Source organism: Cherax quadricarinatus, chromosome 44 (assembly GCF_038502225.1).
Source record: "Cherax quadricarinatus isolate ZL_2023a chromosome 44, ASM3850222v1, whole genome shotgun sequence".
Lineage (NCBI taxonomy): Eukaryota > Metazoa > Arthropoda > Malacostraca > Decapoda > Parastacidae > Cherax > Cherax quadricarinatus.
Window position 1 is genome coordinate 4174986 of NC_091335.1, and position 20418 is coordinate 4195403.

General features: G+C 38.4%; 1 protein-coding gene across 1 annotated transcript; it reads left to right on the plus strand.

The window, feature by feature from the left end:
• The first annotated feature begins 1421 nt into the window (after positions 1 to 1421).
• LOC128697532 (myosin heavy chain, muscle) lies at positions 1422 to 20106 on the plus strand. The gene is made up of 22 exons (XM_053789297.2): positions 1422 to 1574; positions 3327 to 3901; positions 4316 to 4343; positions 4609 to 4711; positions 5431 to 5520; positions 5644 to 5806; positions 7365 to 7468; positions 7875 to 8012; positions 8323 to 8592; positions 8809 to 8979; positions 11536 to 11866; positions 12298 to 12350; positions 12752 to 12839; positions 12989 to 13106; positions 13584 to 13701; positions 14200 to 14673; positions 14878 to 15764; positions 16192 to 16270; positions 16790 to 17035; positions 17206 to 17993; positions 18104 to 18557; positions 19277 to 20106. Exons 2-22 carry the CDS (start codon positions 3394 to 3396, stop codon positions 19793 to 19795), a joined length of 5730 nt encoding a protein of 1909 aa, XP_053645272.1. The 5' UTR covers positions 1422 to 1574; positions 3327 to 3393; the 3' UTR covers positions 19796 to 20106.
• Positions 20107 to 20418: the final 312 nt, after the last annotated feature.

The following is a 20418-nucleotide window of genomic DNA, read 5'->3' on the forward strand; positions in this document are numbered from 1 at the left end:
AATCATAAGGGAGATGCTGAAGATAAAGATGCATTACAGAGGTGGAGTTGAAAGATTAAGACCCGTGTCTGGACTCTGGCTTGTTGACGATTGTAAGTACTGGTAAGAAGACAAAGTAAGAGAGGAGGAGCACAAGTACGACAGGGATGATCCATTGAGAGAATAATACATGAACTTAGAGGATGAAGTGAAAAAATAGTGTTGGATAAAGCAGCATTATGCACCATCATCACCTTAACCAACCAGAACGACCCTCCCACACACACAACCACAAACATATACACACAACCACAAAAACACACGACCTGACGACACTGAAGGACAAGATGGACAGGGAGGACATGATAACGACATATAAAATACTGTGAGGAATCGACAAAGTGGACAGAGACAGGATGTTCCAGAGATGGGATACAGCAACAAGAGGTCACAATTGGAAGTTGAAAACTCAGATGAGTCACAGGGATGTTAGGAAGCATTTCTTCAGTCATAGAGTTGTCAGGAAGTGGAATAGTCTAGAAACTGAGGTAGTGGAGGCAGGTACCAAACATAGCTTTAACAAGAGGTATGATAAAGCTCATGGAGCAGGGAGAGAGAGGACCTAGTGGCGACCAGTGAAGAGGCGGGGCCAGAAGTTATGACTCCATCCCTGCAACCACAATTAGGTGAGTACACAACCAAACACACACACACACACACACACACAGTGCAAGCATAACGAAGATAGGCTTCCCAGCATATTTTGCTCCAATGTTATGGCACTTTAATGTATTACAAAAATTTCTTCCTGGGGTGAGTTAGCTCGAGACATAACGTTCTCCAATGTTAACTTATCATCTACTTTTACCTTCTTCAAGTCTCTGTCTGTTAATCAAGTGTAATTAAATACTTTCCATTCTGTCAAGGTAAACACCGAAGTGTCGAGGACGGAAGCATGATTTTATTGTCTCAGTATTCGTCTCATCACTTAAGGAGTTATCGTTTACAACTGCTGTACATTGGTAATCATTCAATATTTGTTTAGCCTTCGACAATTAACAATTCTTTGGGATGTTAGCAGCTGGACGAAGCTTTAAAATGTGTGTGTGTGTGTGTGTGTGTACTCACCTAATTGTGGTTGCAGGGGTCGAGACTCAGCTCCTGTGTGTGTGTGTGTGTGTGTGTGTGTGTGTGTGTGTGTGTATACTCACCAATATGTAATTGCAGGGGTCGATTCACAACTCCTGGCCCCGCCTCTTTGTAGTATGTGTGAGTAAACTCTAAGCATATTCATTTCCACCAAAAAAAAAGGTAGGCGAAATCTTACAAAATTCCTATTTCCTTGTCTTCTCGGGTTTGTAGGAGTGGCATATACCTGAGCGTAATGTAGTCCTGAGCTCGAAAAGGCGATGGTCAGTGTGATCGCTTGGTGCTATTTTTGTGTCACTTGCTTGCCAGTCCCCCCAGTCCCTCCCAACTTCCACATTGGTGTTGGAGCTAACTGACCTGGTACGTTGCTTGCCGCTCACCTTCAGACGCGCTCCGGTGGGTGCTTCACACGGTGGTGTTCTGGTGGTAGTGCAGTGAAGCGTGTCGTAAGTTCTATCTCGCATTAGTAGCCCCGTCTGGGCAAACTTGTGATCGATTCTGAATTCTCTTTCTCGCATTTCGTTACACGCTGACTTCTACACAATGAGTTATTGCTTGTCAGCAACTGAATCTGGAAATAAGAAAAAGATTTACGAATTTAAAATCAAAGGGTGCCTAATATTTGTTTCAGGTATATTACAGATAAATTTTGATAGTGATTTTGTGAATGTATATAAATCTTCGAGTGGAACAGAATCTGAGACACTATCCCAGATGGTCATATATACACCGAGAGGCGTGTGTCTCAGTGTACATATGCTGACTTTACTTCAGTACATGTTTTAGTATTTAGAGTATACATGACTGACATCGTAGAATTTATTGAAAGACCGGTGCTGTTGATGACTAAGACACATGTGCAACAGTTGAGTATTTTTAAGATACCCAACTGTAGCACATGTGTCTTACTCATCCAAGACAGGTGTTATTATGACCTCTTGCTAGCAGTCGAGGTACCTAAATCAGAGCGAAGAAGTCTTCCGGTGTATATCTGTTTGCGAGAACATGTTGAAGATAAGTTAATAAATACCATGGCTGGAATAGTTTACGACTAACCCACAATTCGAAAACGAAGGCAATGCTTCGGTCTCCTAGACTATGATTATCTCGCGAAATATTAGCCCGGTATATCCCGAAGAGTCTACTTAGTACCATTCCACTTACAGCTTGTGAGTTAGTTGTAAACAAATCGTACGTTAGTTGACGCAGTAATTGATAAACCGTTTTTATTTTCACAGCTCATAGTTACGCGTCTGTGAAGGCTCGTAGCTTGAGGAAGATTCCAGAGAACACAGAGCAGGCTACACCTGTATATAATAAGCTATCATTCAATTACCAGCAACTTTGAGACTAAGCCTATAAGCCTAATTTAGAAATATAAACAGCATAATCCCACTGTTGGATGATGATATAAACTAGCTTTAATTTAGTATGGCAATGCCAAAATTTTCTAATTATCATTTACGTATACATGTATTAGGTTTTTGCTTCAAAATTCTAAGGGAAGCAGCTACCCCACTTTTGTCGTGTCCTCCTCCTCCCATAATCAGAGACAACGGCAACCATGCCATAATATTTGTTCAAGACAGTTATGCGTGTGACAATGTTTGTCCAGGACATAGCTATACTTTCGAGACATTCTAGTATTATCCATTATTTGTTTACGATTACCTACACAATGGTATCTTCTGATACGTCTACTTCACATGATCCACAAATCTTCCACTGCAATTAAGATAAAAGAATGAAAACGACTCGTTAGCTAAGCATTAGATTTAATTAACCTCTTAATAGAAGACTTAGCTAACGAGTCGTCTAAATTGTTATGTACTCGAATTAGTTCATACGTAGATTTGTGTAATGTAAGTAGTAAATATATACATAAAAGAGCGCTGGATAATGCTAAAAGAAAATGGATATATTAGATGCTAAAACAATTATTCTCAATATTGGTATCAAAATAAATATACAGAAATAACTTTTACGTAAAGGCAGTTTTTTGTAAAGTTTTGTTTTGGTAAGTTAATACATCGAGCAAACTGGAAAAAAAAACTATATTTGGAAGTAAACAAATAATGTAGAGATGGATAAATTGAAAAGCAGGTTAATCAGATGTCTGGTCTTGATTTGCACATTAAATCTGAGTGATGCTGCTCATCAGTAGCTTCCATACATAAACGTTTCTTCTCTACTTACAGGAAATCTCGAAAGAACTTTCTCGAAGTTTAAGACCTACTTCGACAACTTTAGGCACCCACCACCAACATGCCCGGCCACGTGAAGAAGAGCACGGGTCCCGACCCAGACCCCACCGAGTTTTTGTTCATCTCGATGGAGATGAAGATGAAGGATGCTACAAAACCTTACGACGCTAAGAAATCCTGCTGGATCCCTGATCCCAAAGAGGGCTTCATTGAGGGTGAGATCTCAGGCACCAAGGGGGACCTTATCTCCGTTTATGCAAGCGGTGAGACCAAACACTGGAAGAAGGATCAGGTGGGTCAGGTCAACCCACCTAAGTATGAAAAATGCGAGGACATGTCCAACTTGACCTACCTTAACGACGCCTCCGTCCTCTACAACTTGAAGTCCCGTTACGTCGCTAGGCTCATCTACACCTACTCTGGTCTCTTCTGTATCGCCATCAACCCCTACAAGCGCTACCCCATCTACACGAACCGTGTGGTCAAGATCTACCAGGGCAAGAGGCGTAATGAGGTGCCTCCCCATCTCTTTGCCATTTCTGACGGTGCTTATGTAAACATGATTCAAGGTGAGAATTCCATTTGTTTCAATGGCACTTCAACATATACGAAGATATCTGAATTAAAGGGTCATAAAAACATCGATTCAAGGTGAGATATCTTTCGGATAGAACTATGAAGCTCATTTGCTGAATATAGCCACAGACTGTCTTCAGCAGATGTTGAAGGTTCTGATGAGGATAGTCACAGACTGTATCTTCAGAAGATGGAGATCTTCTGAAGAGGGCCTGTGACTGACGTCGAAATATACAAATCTCTTGAATCTGTGTTTTATATTTGTGTTGGAGTGATTTATCTATTTCCAAACGAAGAAAAATTTGATATGTAACAGTTGTGCGCCTGATGATATTTCACGCATCACAAAATTATTTGACATTAAATCATTACCCAAAAATTGGTCTAAAAGAGTTTACTTCTTGCAGATGGTGAAAATCAGTCTATGCTTATCACGTAAGTAAAAACAATTTACCAATAACGTGTAAACTTTTATAGTTCAAGTTTATTTTTATATTCTAGATAGACATTTTCACAACTATATTAACTGTTATATTAACTGACTATATTAACTGTATTATATTAAATATAATTAACTGTAAACATATACAGTTTGTCATAATCGATTTATCAAATTTAGATGTATTTCGTAATTTAATTTTTTTCTTATGTAACTAGAGTTACATCTTCGATCAGCTAAAAAAAAAAATTGTCCCCACAGTGGTGAGTCTGGTGCTGGTAAGACTGAGAACACCAAGAAGGTGCTCTCCTACTTCGCCAACGTCGGCGCCACCACCAAGAAGAAAGGCGAAGATAAGAAGCAGGTAAGAAGCCACGCTCACCTGGATTTTCCGAATATATATTTACTCATCAATACACTGATATACAAATTATAGAAGGTAACATTTGTGAAGGGATTTAGGGAAACCAGTTAGCCGAACTTGAGTCCTAGAGGTCGAGATGCTTGCAACTTAAAGGTGTGACAATCTTGCTATTTGGAGGGTCTTTGGGACAATGATGTCAACACTCCTCCGGCAAGACACAGACTAAATGAATGAAGATGAAAAGAGAATTTTCTCATTCTTTGTTCGGTCACTATACCTGGGTGAGAGACGGCAAGACTTAAAAAAAAAAACTGCATTTTAACAAATGAACTTGTCCAACTCAAAGTTATAAACACGCTTTCCGTCGTGCAACTGCTTTAACAGTTAAAGATTTTATCAAAATACACACACACACACAATATTATATATATATATATATATATATATATATATATATATATATATATATATATATATATATATATATATATATATATAAATATATATATATATATATAGTATATATATTGTCTAGGTCAAGAGCTCCTCACCAACATCAAGGAACCTTCCTTGAGGGGCACAAATGAGAAACTACTTGTCTGTCATACAAATGCTTAACTACAAATATATGCACACGTACTAAAAAGAAATCACTCGTGTAGATTCGGCACCACACCCTTGAATAAGACAACGCTAATAAAGTGTTGTTTCGCCGTCAGAACCTGGAGGACCAGATCATCCAGACCAACCCTGTACTGGAGGCCTTCGGTAACGCCAAGACCACCCGTAACGACAACTCCTCCCGCTTCGTAAGTTTGTTCTTCTCTTGTTTACAACCTTTACACGGGGATGAAATATTCTTGCAGATAAGAAAATTCGTTTAATTGTTGTTGAATTGACTCGTGTTTGATGGAGTTGTCTCCCGCACACAGGGTAAGTTCATCCGTATCCACTTCCAACCCAACGGCAAGTTGTCTGGTGCTGACATTGAGGTCTACCTGCTGGAGAAGGCTCGTGTTATCTCCCAACAACCCGCCGAGCGTTCCTACCACATCTTCTACGAGATGATGTCCGACCAGATCCAAACGATCAAACGTAAGTTCTCCTCTTAGACATATGCAGTAATGCTTGTGCAAATTTTAAAATACCTTTAAATTTTCATTGGAGTTAGTAAATGACAACTTTCTAAATTCACACATTTTAAATAGTTCAGGTTTTCTTTCATTTACTTAATAACACAGACAGGAACAGACTCGACATCTTTAATAATCACAACATTAAATCGTGTTCCAAATTTTAGTCGAGGGTCAGTAAAATAATGGACGATGTAATTTAAAATTTTGATCTTTGAATTATTAAGTAAAATGCGCCACTGAGTGTATTTGTGACTTCTAACCAACAGTGACACTGATGTATACACACAGAAAATAAAACAGAATGCGATTAAATTGAAGAAGAAATGCATTTTAAAATTGTCTTCTAATGTGGTATTCCACACCTGGTCATCTACACCCGTCAGTTTTGACACTAGGCTTAACACGGCATCTCACTAAGAAATATATTAAAATTGTAATTTTTCTACCTCATCTTTTGTTATTTGTCTCGGAGAGAAGTTTTTTTTATGTTCTGAATTTTAATATAAAGTGAATATCATTCACATTAACACAGAACACAGAACACACACACACACACACACACACACACACACACACACACACACACACACACACACACACACACACACACACACACACACACACACACACACACACACACACATGCCTTTGACAAAATGGTAACTAACACACACACGTGTATATATATATATATTATATATATATATATATATATATATATATATATATATATATATATATATATATATATATATAAATATATATATATATGTATATATATATTATATATATATATATATATATATATATATATATATATATATATATATATATATATATATATATATATATATATATGTATATGTATATATATATATATATATATATATATATATATATATATATATATATATATATATATATATATATATATATATATATATATATATATATATATATATAATGCGTCAAGAGGATATTGTTCCCGTAATATTTTGAATGATAATACCTCTTATCGTGATATTTTTGCTGATGATTTAAAGACAATGTTTTCTAACTTACAGCAATATGGGAGGAACAATTGTGTCTCCGCTGATGAAGCAGAGAAAACTACTGTTAAGTGAGTTGTGCTGTTACGTGGGACAGCTCTTACTATACATTGCTTTGAATATCGAAGAATTCTAAGACGGTTACTCGATATTCTGTCCCTTTTATTATTATTATTATTATTATTTTGCTTTACGCATTCAATTTTAAAACTGGTTGAAGTCCAAACCTGAGAGAATAATCAGCCGGACTTTGATTCTTCTGTTTATGAGAGATCGATAAGGTCTTTCTATGTACATGAGCGGTTTGACTGACTTTTACCACCTATTAATGCTAACACGGAAGATAGCATATCACCATTCTTCATTTGGTACAAGGTATTCCCCAAAATAGAAACTCCAAGATTGCGAGAGAAAATATCAAAGAAAAATATTGAAAGTTTTGTAATAGCTACTCTCTCTCATCTGCAGCGTTGTGTAAGCTGAGTGACGACATCTATGACTACCATTACGTGTCTCAGGGCAAGGTTACTGTCCCCTCCATTGATGACGGCGAGGACATGCAGTTCTGTCACGTGAGTATCGTAAGACATGTAGTTCTATTACGTGAGTATTGTGGGAAATAGAGTTCTCTGCAATATTATTACTGAAAGACGTACATTTCTCTTACGTATAAATATAACATGATATTCTCACAAGAAAACAGAAAAAAAGAAGTTTAAAAAAACGGATCACAACACTGATCATCGTCTCTATTCATTACGTGTAGATTTATACATCAGTTTTGCGAAAAAAACAGACGTGTATCAGTGTTCTCGTGCTGTTGTTTACACTTCCGTCACCGTGTTGTAGCAGGCTTTTATTTACTTCAAGAACGTTACAATCATGATTTTATACAAAGAAATGTGTTCACATAAAGGCTGTTTCTCTTAAGCTTATGACCAGGTTGACTGATAATTTTATTATTATTTTCATTTCTAGGATGCCTTCGATATCCTTGGCTTCTCTAAGCAAGAAATCGATGAGGTTTACAAGATCACAGCCGCCGTCATGCACATGGGTGAGATGAAGTTCAAGCAGAGGGGTCGCGAGGAGCAGGCCGAGCCTGACGGCACTGAGGTAATTATTTGCTTTTAACTATATATATACGATAAAGACTCGGCAAGCAGTATGGAAATCTAATTTAACGTAAAGTTTCGTTTGGAAATCAAGTTTTTATTAAGTACATGTATTCGAAAAAGGTTGGTTTCCAAGCAAAACATCTTCTGAAGTATAATTTCCAGACTGCTAACTGCGGTTTTTATTCCGGTTTGCCGGTATTTCTATCTTAATTGCGTATATTGTGCCTACTGTTTACTGTCATCTGAAGCAGCAGCATTCATAATTGTTGAATAATTTTTCTAAAATTTGCTATATTACTTATGATTAGAAAGGTGAAGTTGTTGCTAGTCTCCTTGGAGTTGAGGGAGCAGACTTGTACAAGAATATTACCAAGCCCAAGATCAAGGTCGGTGCTGAGTTCGTATCCAAGGGCATGAACGTGGATCAGTGCTACTACTCCGTCGGTGCCCTGGCCAAGGGTCTCTTCGATCGTCTCTTTAAGTACCTGGTGACTAAATGTAACATCACCCTTGAAACTGGTATGAAGCGTGCTTCATTTATTGGTGTGCTCGACATTGCCGGCTTCGAGATCTTTGACGTGAGTGATATATTTTGAGTTTCATGAATGATATATGATATCCCTTAATAAATATTTAATCATACTAGTGTTTATTAAATATTTATATGAAATATGAATTAATAATATAATAAATAGTATTTTTCGTGTCTTAACTGTGATAATAATTAAATTTAGCTAGCCTACACTTTTTTTTTCATTTCTGTATATAATGTGAATTTTTTCTTCTTAAAACAGTACAACGGCTTTGAGCAGATCTGCATCAACTTCTGTAACGAGAAGCTGCAGCAGTTCTTCAACCATCACATGTTTGTGCTGGAGCAGGAAGAGTACAAGAGGGAAGGTATTGACTGGGTCTTCGTGGACTTCGGTATGGATCTGGCGGCTTGCATCGAACTTTTCGAGAAGGTAAGTTTATTGTTTCCCAAGTCTTTTTATGTATTGAAATATTAACTTTACCTTTGAGCTCTATGCTCATATATATTTTTATTGAAATATATTTATAGGATGTTCATATGTGATACATAATATTCAACGTTTATTAAAAGCCTAAATTTAATTGGCGCTGTTAAATAGGTTTGTTGTTAAGAAGCATCTTATAGCAATTTGCTTTTGAGTTAATTATTTTTCAAACCATATTTAACACAGACATCAAGATGAATTAATTAAAATAAATAAATAGCCACATGTGCAAAATCTGAGGGACTGCTGGGTACTATTACTACGGGTACTATTACTACGGCTACTATTACTACGGCTACTATTACTACGGCTACTATTACTACGACTACTGTTACTACGACTACTATTACTACGACTTCTGTTACTACGGCTACTATTACTACGGCTACTGTTACTACGACTACTATTACTACGGCTACTATTACTACGGCTACTATTACTACGGCCACTATTACTACGGCTACTATTACTACGACTACTATTACTACGACTACTGTTACTACGACTACTGTTACTACGGCTACTGTTACTACGACTACTGTTACTACGGCTACTATTACTACGGCTACTATTACTACGACTACTGTTACTACGGCTACTGTTACTACGACTACTATTACTACGACTACTATTACTACGGCTACTATTACTACGGCTACTATTACTACGACTACTATTACTACGGCTACTATTACTACGACTACTATTACTACGGCTACTGTTACTACGGCTACTGTTACTACGACTATTACTACGGCTACTATTACTACGGCTACTATTACTACGACTACTATTACTACGGCTACTGTTACTACGACTACTATTACTACGGCTACTATTACTACGGCTACTATTACTACGGCTACTATTACTACGGCTACTATTACTACGGCTACTATTACTACGGCTACTATTACTACGACTACTATTACTACGGCTACTATTACTACGGCTACTATTACTACGACTACTGTTACTACGGCTACTATTACTACGGCTACTATTACTACGACTACTGTTACTACCGCTACTATTACTACGGCTACTATTACTACGACTACTATTACTACGGCTACTATTACTACGGCTACTATTACTACGGCTACTATTACTACGACTACTGTTACTACGGCTACTATTACTACGGCTACTATTACTACGACTACTGTTACTACGGCTACTATTACTACGGCTACTATTACTACGACTACTGTTACTACGGCTACTGTTACTACGGCTACTATTACTACGGCTACTATTACTACGACTACTATTACTACGGCTACTATTACTACGACTACTGTTACTACGGCTACTATTACTACGGCTACTATTACTACGGCTACTATTACTACGGCTACTATTACTACGGCTACTATTACTACGGCTACTATTACTACGACTACTGTTACTACGGCTACTATTACTACGACTACTGTTACTACGGCTACTATTACTACGGCTACTATTACTACAGCTACTATTACTACGGCTACTATTACTACGGCTACTATTACTACGGCTACTATTACTACGGCTACTATTACTACGGCTACTATTACTACGGCTACTATTACTACGGCTACTATTACTACGGCTACTGTTACTACGGCTACTATTACTACGGCTACTATTACTACGACTACTATTACTACGGCTACTATTACTACGAGTACTGTTACTACGGCTACTATTACTACGGCTACTATTACTACGGCTACTATTACTACGGCTACTATTACTACGACTACTATTACTACGGCTACTATTACTACGGCTACTATTACTACGGCTACTATTACTACGGCTACTATTACTACGACTACTGTTACTACGGCTACTGTTACTATGGCTACTATTACTACGGCTACTGTTACTACGGCTACTATTACTACGACTACTATTACTACGGCTACTATTACTACGATCCTATTACTACGGCTACTATTACTACGGCTACTATTACTACGACTACTATTACTACGGCTACTATTACTACGGCTACTATTACTACGACTACTGTTACTACGGCTACTGTTACTATGGCTACTATTACTACGGCTACTGTTACTACGGCTACTATTACTACGGCTACTATTACTACGAGTACTGTTACTACGGCTACTATTACTACGGCTACTATTACTACTGCTTCAGCTACTATTTAAATATATAAATGAAGTATAATTCAATCCTTTATTAACGTTTCGCTCACACATTGGGATTTATCAAGTAATAAATTGTGCGTGTCTAATCAGACTTTTTTGTATCTTGATAATTGCCAACTGTGTGCGCGAAACGTTGTTAATAGGAAAACATTATACTTGCATTTGTCTCTTATTCCATAGTGTCGGTATTTTATACCATTTGTCTCCACTACTAATACAATTATTACTACTATTACTAACCATACCAATCGTGTCATTACGATTTCTTGAGTCAAGTTACTATTACTACTAATAATAATCTACAGGACTGACTAATATATCTGACTTTCCACAGAAAATGGGTCTGCTCTCCATCCTAGAGGAGGAGTCTATGTTCCCCAAGGCTACTGACAAGTCCTTCCAGGATAAGTTGAACGCTAACCATCTAGGCAAGTCTCCAGTGTTCATCAAGCCCAAGCCACCCAAGCCCGGGCAGTCTGAGTCCCATTTCGCCATCGTTCACTACGCTGGTACCGTGAACTACAACTTGAGTGGCTGGCTGGAGAAGAACAAAGATCCCCTCAACGATACAGTCGTCGACCAGCTCAAGAAGTCCTCAAACGAAATCATCGTGTTCCTCTTCCTTGACCATCCTGGACAGTCTGGCCCAGCTGACACTGGAAAGGGTGGTAAGTAATAATTTTAAATTTGTATTGTCCACTTATTATAAATCCTGCCTCAGTTCCTCTTCACGTTATTTCTAAAAGCAAATGCCTGCATAAAAAAAATATAGAATACTGAAACTTAATATTTTATACTTTTATTACAAGTCTCGTGAAATGTAAATTAATAATCACTTTCTTCCTCCACAGAGTTTGTGCTTCGTCTCATAGCTTGAAGGCAGACACACTCAAGATGCTCCTAGTCTTTTTTTTAAACAAAACTAGGCTATCAACTTAACGGCTCCAAAACTGTTTTCATCAACTAATGACAACAAATTCCTTTGGATAGTCCATTGATGTGAAAATTTGATTGTGTATTACAGGTGTATAATAATCTGCATTTTATATAAAGATTTTTACTTTATCTTCACCGCAATATATTCTTCTTTACTCAGGTGGTCGCGGTGCCAAGTCTGGTGCATTCAAGACTGTGTCTTCTTCATATAGGGTATGTATAATGTGATTTGTATAATTTATAAGAAGAAACCTATCACCTGAAACTGAAATAATCAGACATTTTGTAATAGCTTCAAATTATGCATATATAATGAGTAAGTCACTTAGAATAAGACAAATATTGGATATTTAATTAAGTGGTTCATGAGTAAAATGCAATGAACACTTGTCACTGTTCAGTAATAAGCAAAGTAGTTTATAATTAAGAGGTGTTACTTATGTCCTAGAAATAGTAATTAGTACGACCATCCACGGTGTAAGATACTGTCAGTAACTAGTACGACCATCCACGGTGTAAGATACTGTCAGTAACTAATACGACCATCCACGGTGTAAGATACTGTCTCACTGATGCTGTCACATCCATTAACACCTCAATGTTTTCTCTCACAGGAGCAGTTAAATAACCTAATGAAGACCCTCAACTCCACTCACCCTCACTTCATCCGTTGTATCGTCCCCAACGAGACAAAGTCCCCAGGTGTGTTTGGATTACATAGATATTCTCATTAATATCGTTCATATTTACTGTAATTTTGCGAAACCTGTCGTAGTTCCAGGTTAATAATTGTTTGAGTTCTAAATCATAACCTAAGATTCTAAGATGCTGTGTAATGTCTCCCCACTCAGGTGTGACTGACGCCGGTCTGATCATGCACCAGCTTACTTGTAACGGTGTACTTGAGGGCATCAGGATCTGTCGTAAAGGCTTCCCGAACAGGATGCAGTACCCCGACTTCAGGCATCGGTTAGTTTTTTAACGACTTTCCTGATTAAATTTCCAATATAAACAAATGGAGATACATAAAAAAACACGGAACGAGTGAGGTCTAAAATTCCATGCATAGGGACCAATCACAGTTTACTCCGACGTAAAATATTCATAAACTTTACTGGTGACTATTATAATTTGTAGTTTATTAGTGACTCTTTGTGTCCAGCGTTTAGAAAGACACGTGAGCAAGCACTAGAACATATTTGTTAGAAAACGTTTCGGTCTTGCGATCTTGATCACTTCTCCGCCAATATATATACTGTCTTTTTAACTTCTGCTAGAAGTGATCAAGGTCCCAGAATTGAAACGTTTTCTAGTATTTCCTCACGTATCTTTCTAAACCAACATGTGCGAATCAATTACCAAGGTTTATACCATGTGTGTTATTCATCAGAAGGTAATGGACAGTGTACTTTAATCGTAATTTTGATAGTACCAATATGCTCGCAGCTACAAGATCCTGGCTTCCACGGAGATGGCCACACTCAGTGATAATAAGAAGGCCGCCCAGGCTTGCTTCGACAAGTCTGGTTTAGATCCAGAGCTCTACCGTCTTGGTAACACTAAGGTAATTCTTAGCATTATCCTTTATCTCACTATAGTATTTTTTTTCTATTGTTGGATTAACTAACAGCACTACATTTAAGAACCTTCTTAAGTAATATATATTAAATAACAGAAATTCTGTATCCTTTGTTACTACGCTAGTAAAGCTACTGTAAAATTGCGGCTCAATACCGTGACTGGAATAATACACAAATAACCCGCACATAGGAGAGAGGAGCTTACGACGACGTTTCGGTCAGACTTGAACCATTTACAAAGTCACACAGTGCAACTGCAAATGGTCCAAGTCGGACGGAAACGTCATCGTACGCTCCTCTTTCTTATGTGCGCGTTATGTGTGTATTTACTTCATGTTTTCTTGTAATGATATTTAGAATTACTGATAACTACTTAAATTTGAATAATTGCAATGTCATAACGAAGTTTACATTAAAATCTATAATCAGTCAGATGGTTTTTTGAGTATGATGGATATTCATTGAGCACATGGCGTATACAGGTGTTCTTCCGCGCTGGTGTTCTGGGTACTTTAGAGGAGATTCGTGATGCACGCCTCAGCAAGATCATCACCTGGCTGCAGTCATGGGTACGTGGCTTCAACGGCCGAAAGGAATACGGAAGACTGCAGGAGCAGCGCGTAGCCCTTGTTGTCGTCCAGCGCAACTTGAGGAAGTTCTTGGCCATGCAGTCCTGGGTCTGGTTCAATCTCTGGCAGAAAGTTAAGCCTCTTCTTCATGTTACTCGCATTGAGGACGTGATTTTCGCTCTTAAGGATCGAGCAACTAAAGCTCAAGAAAATTTGGATAATGAACTTAAACTACGTCAAGAACTTGAAGCATCCAATGCTGCTCTTCAAGAGGAAAAGAACAATCTCCTTTCTAGTCTTGAGTCCAGTAAAGGCAGCATGACTGAATACCTCGAACAGCAAGCTAAAATACAGAGTCAGAAAGTCGAACTCGAAGCTCAGCTTTCTGTAAGTTATCTTTTTAAGGTTCAAAATAAGGTTAAATGCAGTTATATATTCACTTTCATTCATGAATAATTCACTTTCTTCTATGAGTAATATTTCTAAATATCACGCGTTCAAGTGTATCTTCGTTCATTTGTATGTGCGTGCTTTTGTTTCAGTATAATTTTCATTTCATATTAATACACACTTTTTTGTACTTATCTATAGGACATCACAAACCGCCTACAAAAGGAGGAAGAAGCTCGTACTGCACTTGCTCAAGACAAGAAGAAGACTGAACTGGAAGTGAACACTCTGAGGAGAGACTTCGAAGACTTTGAGTTAAGTATTCAGAAGCTGGAGCAAGAGAAAGCTGGCAAGGATCACCAAATTCACAACCTTAATGAGGAAATTGCTCATCAAGAAGAACTTATTAATAAGGTAAACAAAGAAAAGAAGCAACTTCAAGAATACAACCAGAAGCTCGCTGAAGACCTTCAGGGCGTTGAGGACAAGTGCAACCATTTCAACAAAATGAAAACAAAGCTTGAACAGACCCTTGACGAACTTGAGGACTCTGTCGAACGCGAGAAGAAGTTGCGTGGTGAGGTTGAGAAATCAAAGAAGAAGGTTGAAGGTGATCTTAAACTGGCTCAAGAAGCCGTCGCTGACCTGGAGCGTAATCACCGAGAAGTAGAAAACGCAATTCAGCGTAAAGACAAAGAGATCTCTGGTCTTGCCAACAAAGTGGAGGAAGAACAAGGCCTTGTTTCTAAGGTCCAGAGACATGTCAAGGAACTTCAGTCCCGCATCGAAGAGCTGGAACAAGAGGTTGAACATGAGCGCCAAGCTCGTGCGAAGGCTGAGAAGGGTAAAGCTAGCTTGTCTCGAGAGTTGAATGAGATTGGCGATCGTCTGGACGAGGCTGGAGGAGCTACATCCGCCCAAGTGGAGCTGAACAAGAAGCGCGATGCTGAGCTGGCCAAGCTCCGCCGTGACCTCGAGGAGACTAGCATCCAGCATGAGTCTGCTCTTAACCTCCTTCGCAAGAAGCATAATGATGCTGTTGCCGAAATGTCTGAGCAGATCGACCATCTCAACAAAGCGAAAGTCAGGTACGTATACACACCCAAATAAATAAATAATACACAGACTGCATACAATTTACCTCACAGTATTGTGAAATTTTAGTTTAAAATGGCAGACATTAATGGGTAAACATGAGATAATCCTTACCCTAAATTCAGAATGGGGCTTCTAATGAAACAGAAGAGGTTCATTATAGTCGACAGAGAAGTAAAATCCTTTGTTTACCTATGTAAAGTTCCAGCGTGACTTATATATATATATATATATATATATATATATATTAGCGAGAAACAGAGGAAGCAACAAAGAGACTATAAAACAGAAGATATGTTCTGTATAAAGTAATTAAACAATATATATTGCACTTGAGTAAATGAAAATATTGGATGAAGGCTCCTCAGTATACATGTACTTATTAACTGTGTTTTCTTGTTGTGTTTTGCTCTACTACAGGACTGAAAAAGAGAAAGACGTTCTGAAGCGTATCGCAGATGAAGCAAAATCTGCAATGGACAGCCTTTCTCGGGATAAGGTAAGATTTACCAGCTTTCTCTGAAGATCTCTGAATTTTAACTGCAAAAATGGTAGTGTGGTTTTTTTTTCGAAATTAAGGTTGATCCGTATATACTGTAAAGAACAAAAAGGCACAATACAGTGACTGGAACAATATACAGATAACCTGGACACTGGAGGAGGGGCTTACGACGAAGTTTTGGCTCGACTTGAACCTTTTCCCTCTCTCCTATATATACTGGCTCCCTCACTCTTTTTCTGTCAGTGTGACTTTGTAAATGGTCCAAGTCGGACCGAAACGTCGTCGTAAGCTCCTATATGGGAGTTATTTGTGTATATACTGTCATTGCTTGTTGAAACTACCAATTTTATGTAGTGAATCTTTATACTATTTTTAGTGTTAATTAACAGTCAGTACAGCGTAACATTATGTGAGTCGTAATCATGAGATTCATATGCCTTTACATTCAGTGTTTTGTTTTGTACATGCAACTTGAAATACAATGCAAAATTTAATAATAACATTTCTCTTCTCAAGGCTGTTGCTGAAAAGGGCAACAAGCATCTTCAACAACAGATCAACGAGGCTCATGGAAGGCTTGAGGAGGCTAACCGCACTCTGAATGACTTCGATGTTACAAAGAAGAAGCTCGCAGTTGAGAACGCTGATTATCTGCGTCAGTTAGAAGAAGCTGATAACCAAATCAGTTTGTTGACTAAGCTGAAGGTGTCTCTTTCTACTCAGCTTGAAGATGCTAAAAAGTATGCAGAAGAAGAAAGCAAGGTAGGTCTTCTAAAACTGTATAGCACAAATAATATTAATGCTAAATTGTATGCAGAGGAAAAAAAACAAGGTAGGGATTCGAAATCTATAGTACAAATAATATTTAATGCCAAATTGTCCCTAAAATATTTGTGATATATTAGGTATTTATGTTGTAATTTGTTTCTCAGGAGCGCTCAATTATCCTTGGAAAGTATCGTAACTTGGAGCACGACATTGATGGTCTTCGCGAACAGCTAGATGAGGAGGGAGAGGGTAAAGCAGACAGCCATCGCCAGTTATCTAAGGCCAGCGCTGAGGCTCAATTGTGGCGTGCCAAGTATGAGTCTGAAGGAGTTGCCCGGGCTGAGGAGCTGGAGGCTGCTCGCCTTAAACTTGCTGCTCGCCTCGAGGAAGCAGAAAACCAGATTGAGCATCTGAATCAAAAGAATATTTCTCTTGATAAAGCTAAGCAGCGCATTACTGCTGAACTTGAGGAAGTGCAGATCGCTGCTGAACGTGCTCAGAACCTTGCTATTTCTGCAGAAAAGAAGCAGAAACAATTTGATCGCATTATCAGTGAATGGAAGGTAAAGGTGGACGACCTTGCAGTCGAACTGGATTCATCGCAGAAAGAGTGCCGCAACTATTCTTCAGAGCTATTCCGGGTTAAGTCTGCTTACGAAGAAAACCTAGGAAGCCTGGATTCCGTCCGCCGTGAGAACAAAACCCTTGCTGACGAAATCAAAGATCTGATGGAGCAGATTAGCGAGAGCGGTCGATCCTATCATGAACTGGAGAAAACTGGCAAGCGCCTAGAGATCGAGAAAGAAGAACTTCAAGCCGCGCTCGAAGAGGCCGAGGCTGCTCTTGAACAAGAAGAGAACAAGGTCCTCCGTAGCCAACTGGAACTCAGTCAGGTTAGACAAGAAATCGATAAACGTATCCAAGAGAAAGAAGAGGAATTCGACAATATTCGGTAAGTTGTTTATTATAAATATATGAACAACAATAACATTCAGTACATTTGTATTAGCATGTGTTGCTTATCAGACATTGCACGTAGATTCTATATTTCTTATATTTCAGAAAAGTTCATGTGCGTGCCATAGAAACGATGCAGTCTTCTCTTGAGGCTGAAGCTAAGGGCAAAGCAGAAGCCCTTCGTCAGAAGAAGAAGCTCGAGACTGACATTAGCGAGCTTGAAGTTGCACTGGAACACTCCAGCAAGAACAACGCCGACCTTCAAAAATATATCAAGAAGATTCAGGTTGATGCAAAGGACCTACAAGTGCGTGCTGAGGAAGAACAGCGTTTGGCTTCAGAGTACCGTGAGCAATACAGCGCTGCCGATCGCAGAGCTAAATCCCTGAATGGTGAGCTGGAGGAATCCCGCACACTTCTGGAGCAGTCTGACCGTGGTCGTCGCCAGGCTGAGTCCGAGCTCAGTGATGCTAATGAACAGTTGGGCAGCTTGGCAGCCCAGAACAATTCTCTTGCCATCTCTAAGAGGAAGCTGGAGGGCGAATTGGCAACACTTCACGTAAGTCTAAATAACGTACTAATATAATATAAATTATTTAGTGACCATATATATATATATATATATATATATATATATATATATATATATATATATATATATATATATATATATATATATATATATATATATATATATATATATATATATATATATATATATATATATATATATATATATATATATATATATATATATATATATATATTACATACACACACACACACATACAAATTAGCTTGTAATGGAGTGATCGGGATTCGAATTCGCTGTTTGGCGGTCTTTGAAATACCAGGTAAACTTGAGTCCTGGGTCACAGAACAGTTGGGGCTTGATGGTGGGAAGGTGAGTGGTAAAACTTGCAGGCCAGTGCCTAACCTCTTTATATATAGGTGAGGATGTTCTTCAGAGGGTCATTTGAGTTGTGATAACCCTGAGCTTCTAGCAAGACTGCTACTGAGTGATGGTGAATATGTTTCGTTATACAGATCATTTTAACGTGTTGAGAAACGGCTGATGTGTTCGTTAAGCACCATAGCCACGGTTTTTATGAGCTGCTTGATTGTACTCTCCTAGCTGTACTAGTAAGCGCTGCAAACAAGGACTCGAGCCTTCACCTGATGCACCTACAATCATTATTTTGTGTGCCTCTGTAAATGTTAATTGCCATGCCAACAAGTAAACTCCAATAAAATTTATGCATTTCTTACCTATTTCAGTCTGATATCGACGAGATGCTGAACGAGGCTAGGAACTCCGAGGACAAGGCTAAGAAGGCCATGGTTGACGCCGCCCGCCTTGCTGACGAACTCCGCGCTGAGCAGGAACACGGCCAGACCCAAGAGAAGTTGCGCAAGAGCTTCGAAGCTTCTATTAAGGATCTTCAAGTTCGCCTTGAAGAAAGTGAAGGCAGTGCCGTCAAGACCGGCAGGAAAACTCTGTCTAAACTTGAAAGCCGTGTCCGTGAACTGGAGGTACAACTGGACGACGAGTCTCGCCGTCACGCTGATGCCCAGAAGAATCTGAGGAAGTGTGAGAGGCGCATCAAGGAGCTCACCTTCCAGTCCGACGAAGACAAGAAGAACCACGAGAGGATGCAGGACCTTGTTGACAAGCTGCAACAGAAGATCAAGACCTACAAGCGCCAGATCGAGGAGGCTGAGGAGATTGCTGCTCTGAACTTGGCCAAGTTCCGCAAGACACAACAAGAACTTGAGCAAGTCGCGGGCAGTGCATAAATACTTGACGTCCATTAAACCAAATACAAGGGCATTTGTTATACTACAACTGAATGGGAAGATATTCCAATCCAGTCGATACATATCTTTTTTTTTAACATAGTTGTTTAGTCCAGTTTACCTATGATTATTTCATAGGTAAATGATATACTTGTTGAAACACTAACAACAGCAGGAATTAAAATATTATATTAAAGTGATTGAGTTAAGTTTTAAGATATCTTATGCCCATAATTCAAATTTTAACTCATATTCACATTGTATAATTAAAGAATTTAATACAGGTAAACTTTAATAAAGTTTAAGAAAAAGCATTTGTTTTATTGGCATGAAAATTTAACTCATTTTGATAATGTGAAAGTCAGTGTCCAATGTGAAACTATCTCAACTCCGAGAAACTTGCATAAAGTTACCTTTATTAACGAAACAAGAAACATTGTTAAGTTCATATTTTATGGTCCACACCAACATTTTTGCTTGATTAACATTATTTACTTTAATACACCACATTCGAGTGTTGTTAAACATCACAACACACAAGTGTTGTCAAACATCATCACAACACATTCCAGTGTTGTCAAACATCATCACAACACATTCCAGTGTTGTCAAACATCATCACA

Bases quoted from the DNA above. Each gene is read 5' to 3' on its own strand.
- LOC128697532 (XM_053789297.2), top strand. From the start codon at position 3,394: ATGCCCGGCCACGTGAAGAAGAGCACGGGTCCCGACCCAGACCCCACC. The intron at 4,712-5,430 runs GTAAGAAGCCAC...TTTCGCCGTCAG, and splicing joins AAGGCGAAGATAAGAAGCAG to AACCTGGAGGACCAGATCAT. The intron at 8,593-8,808 runs GTGAGTGATATA...TTCTTAAAACAG, and splicing joins CCGGCTTCGAGATCTTTGAC to TACAACGGCTTTGAGCAGAT.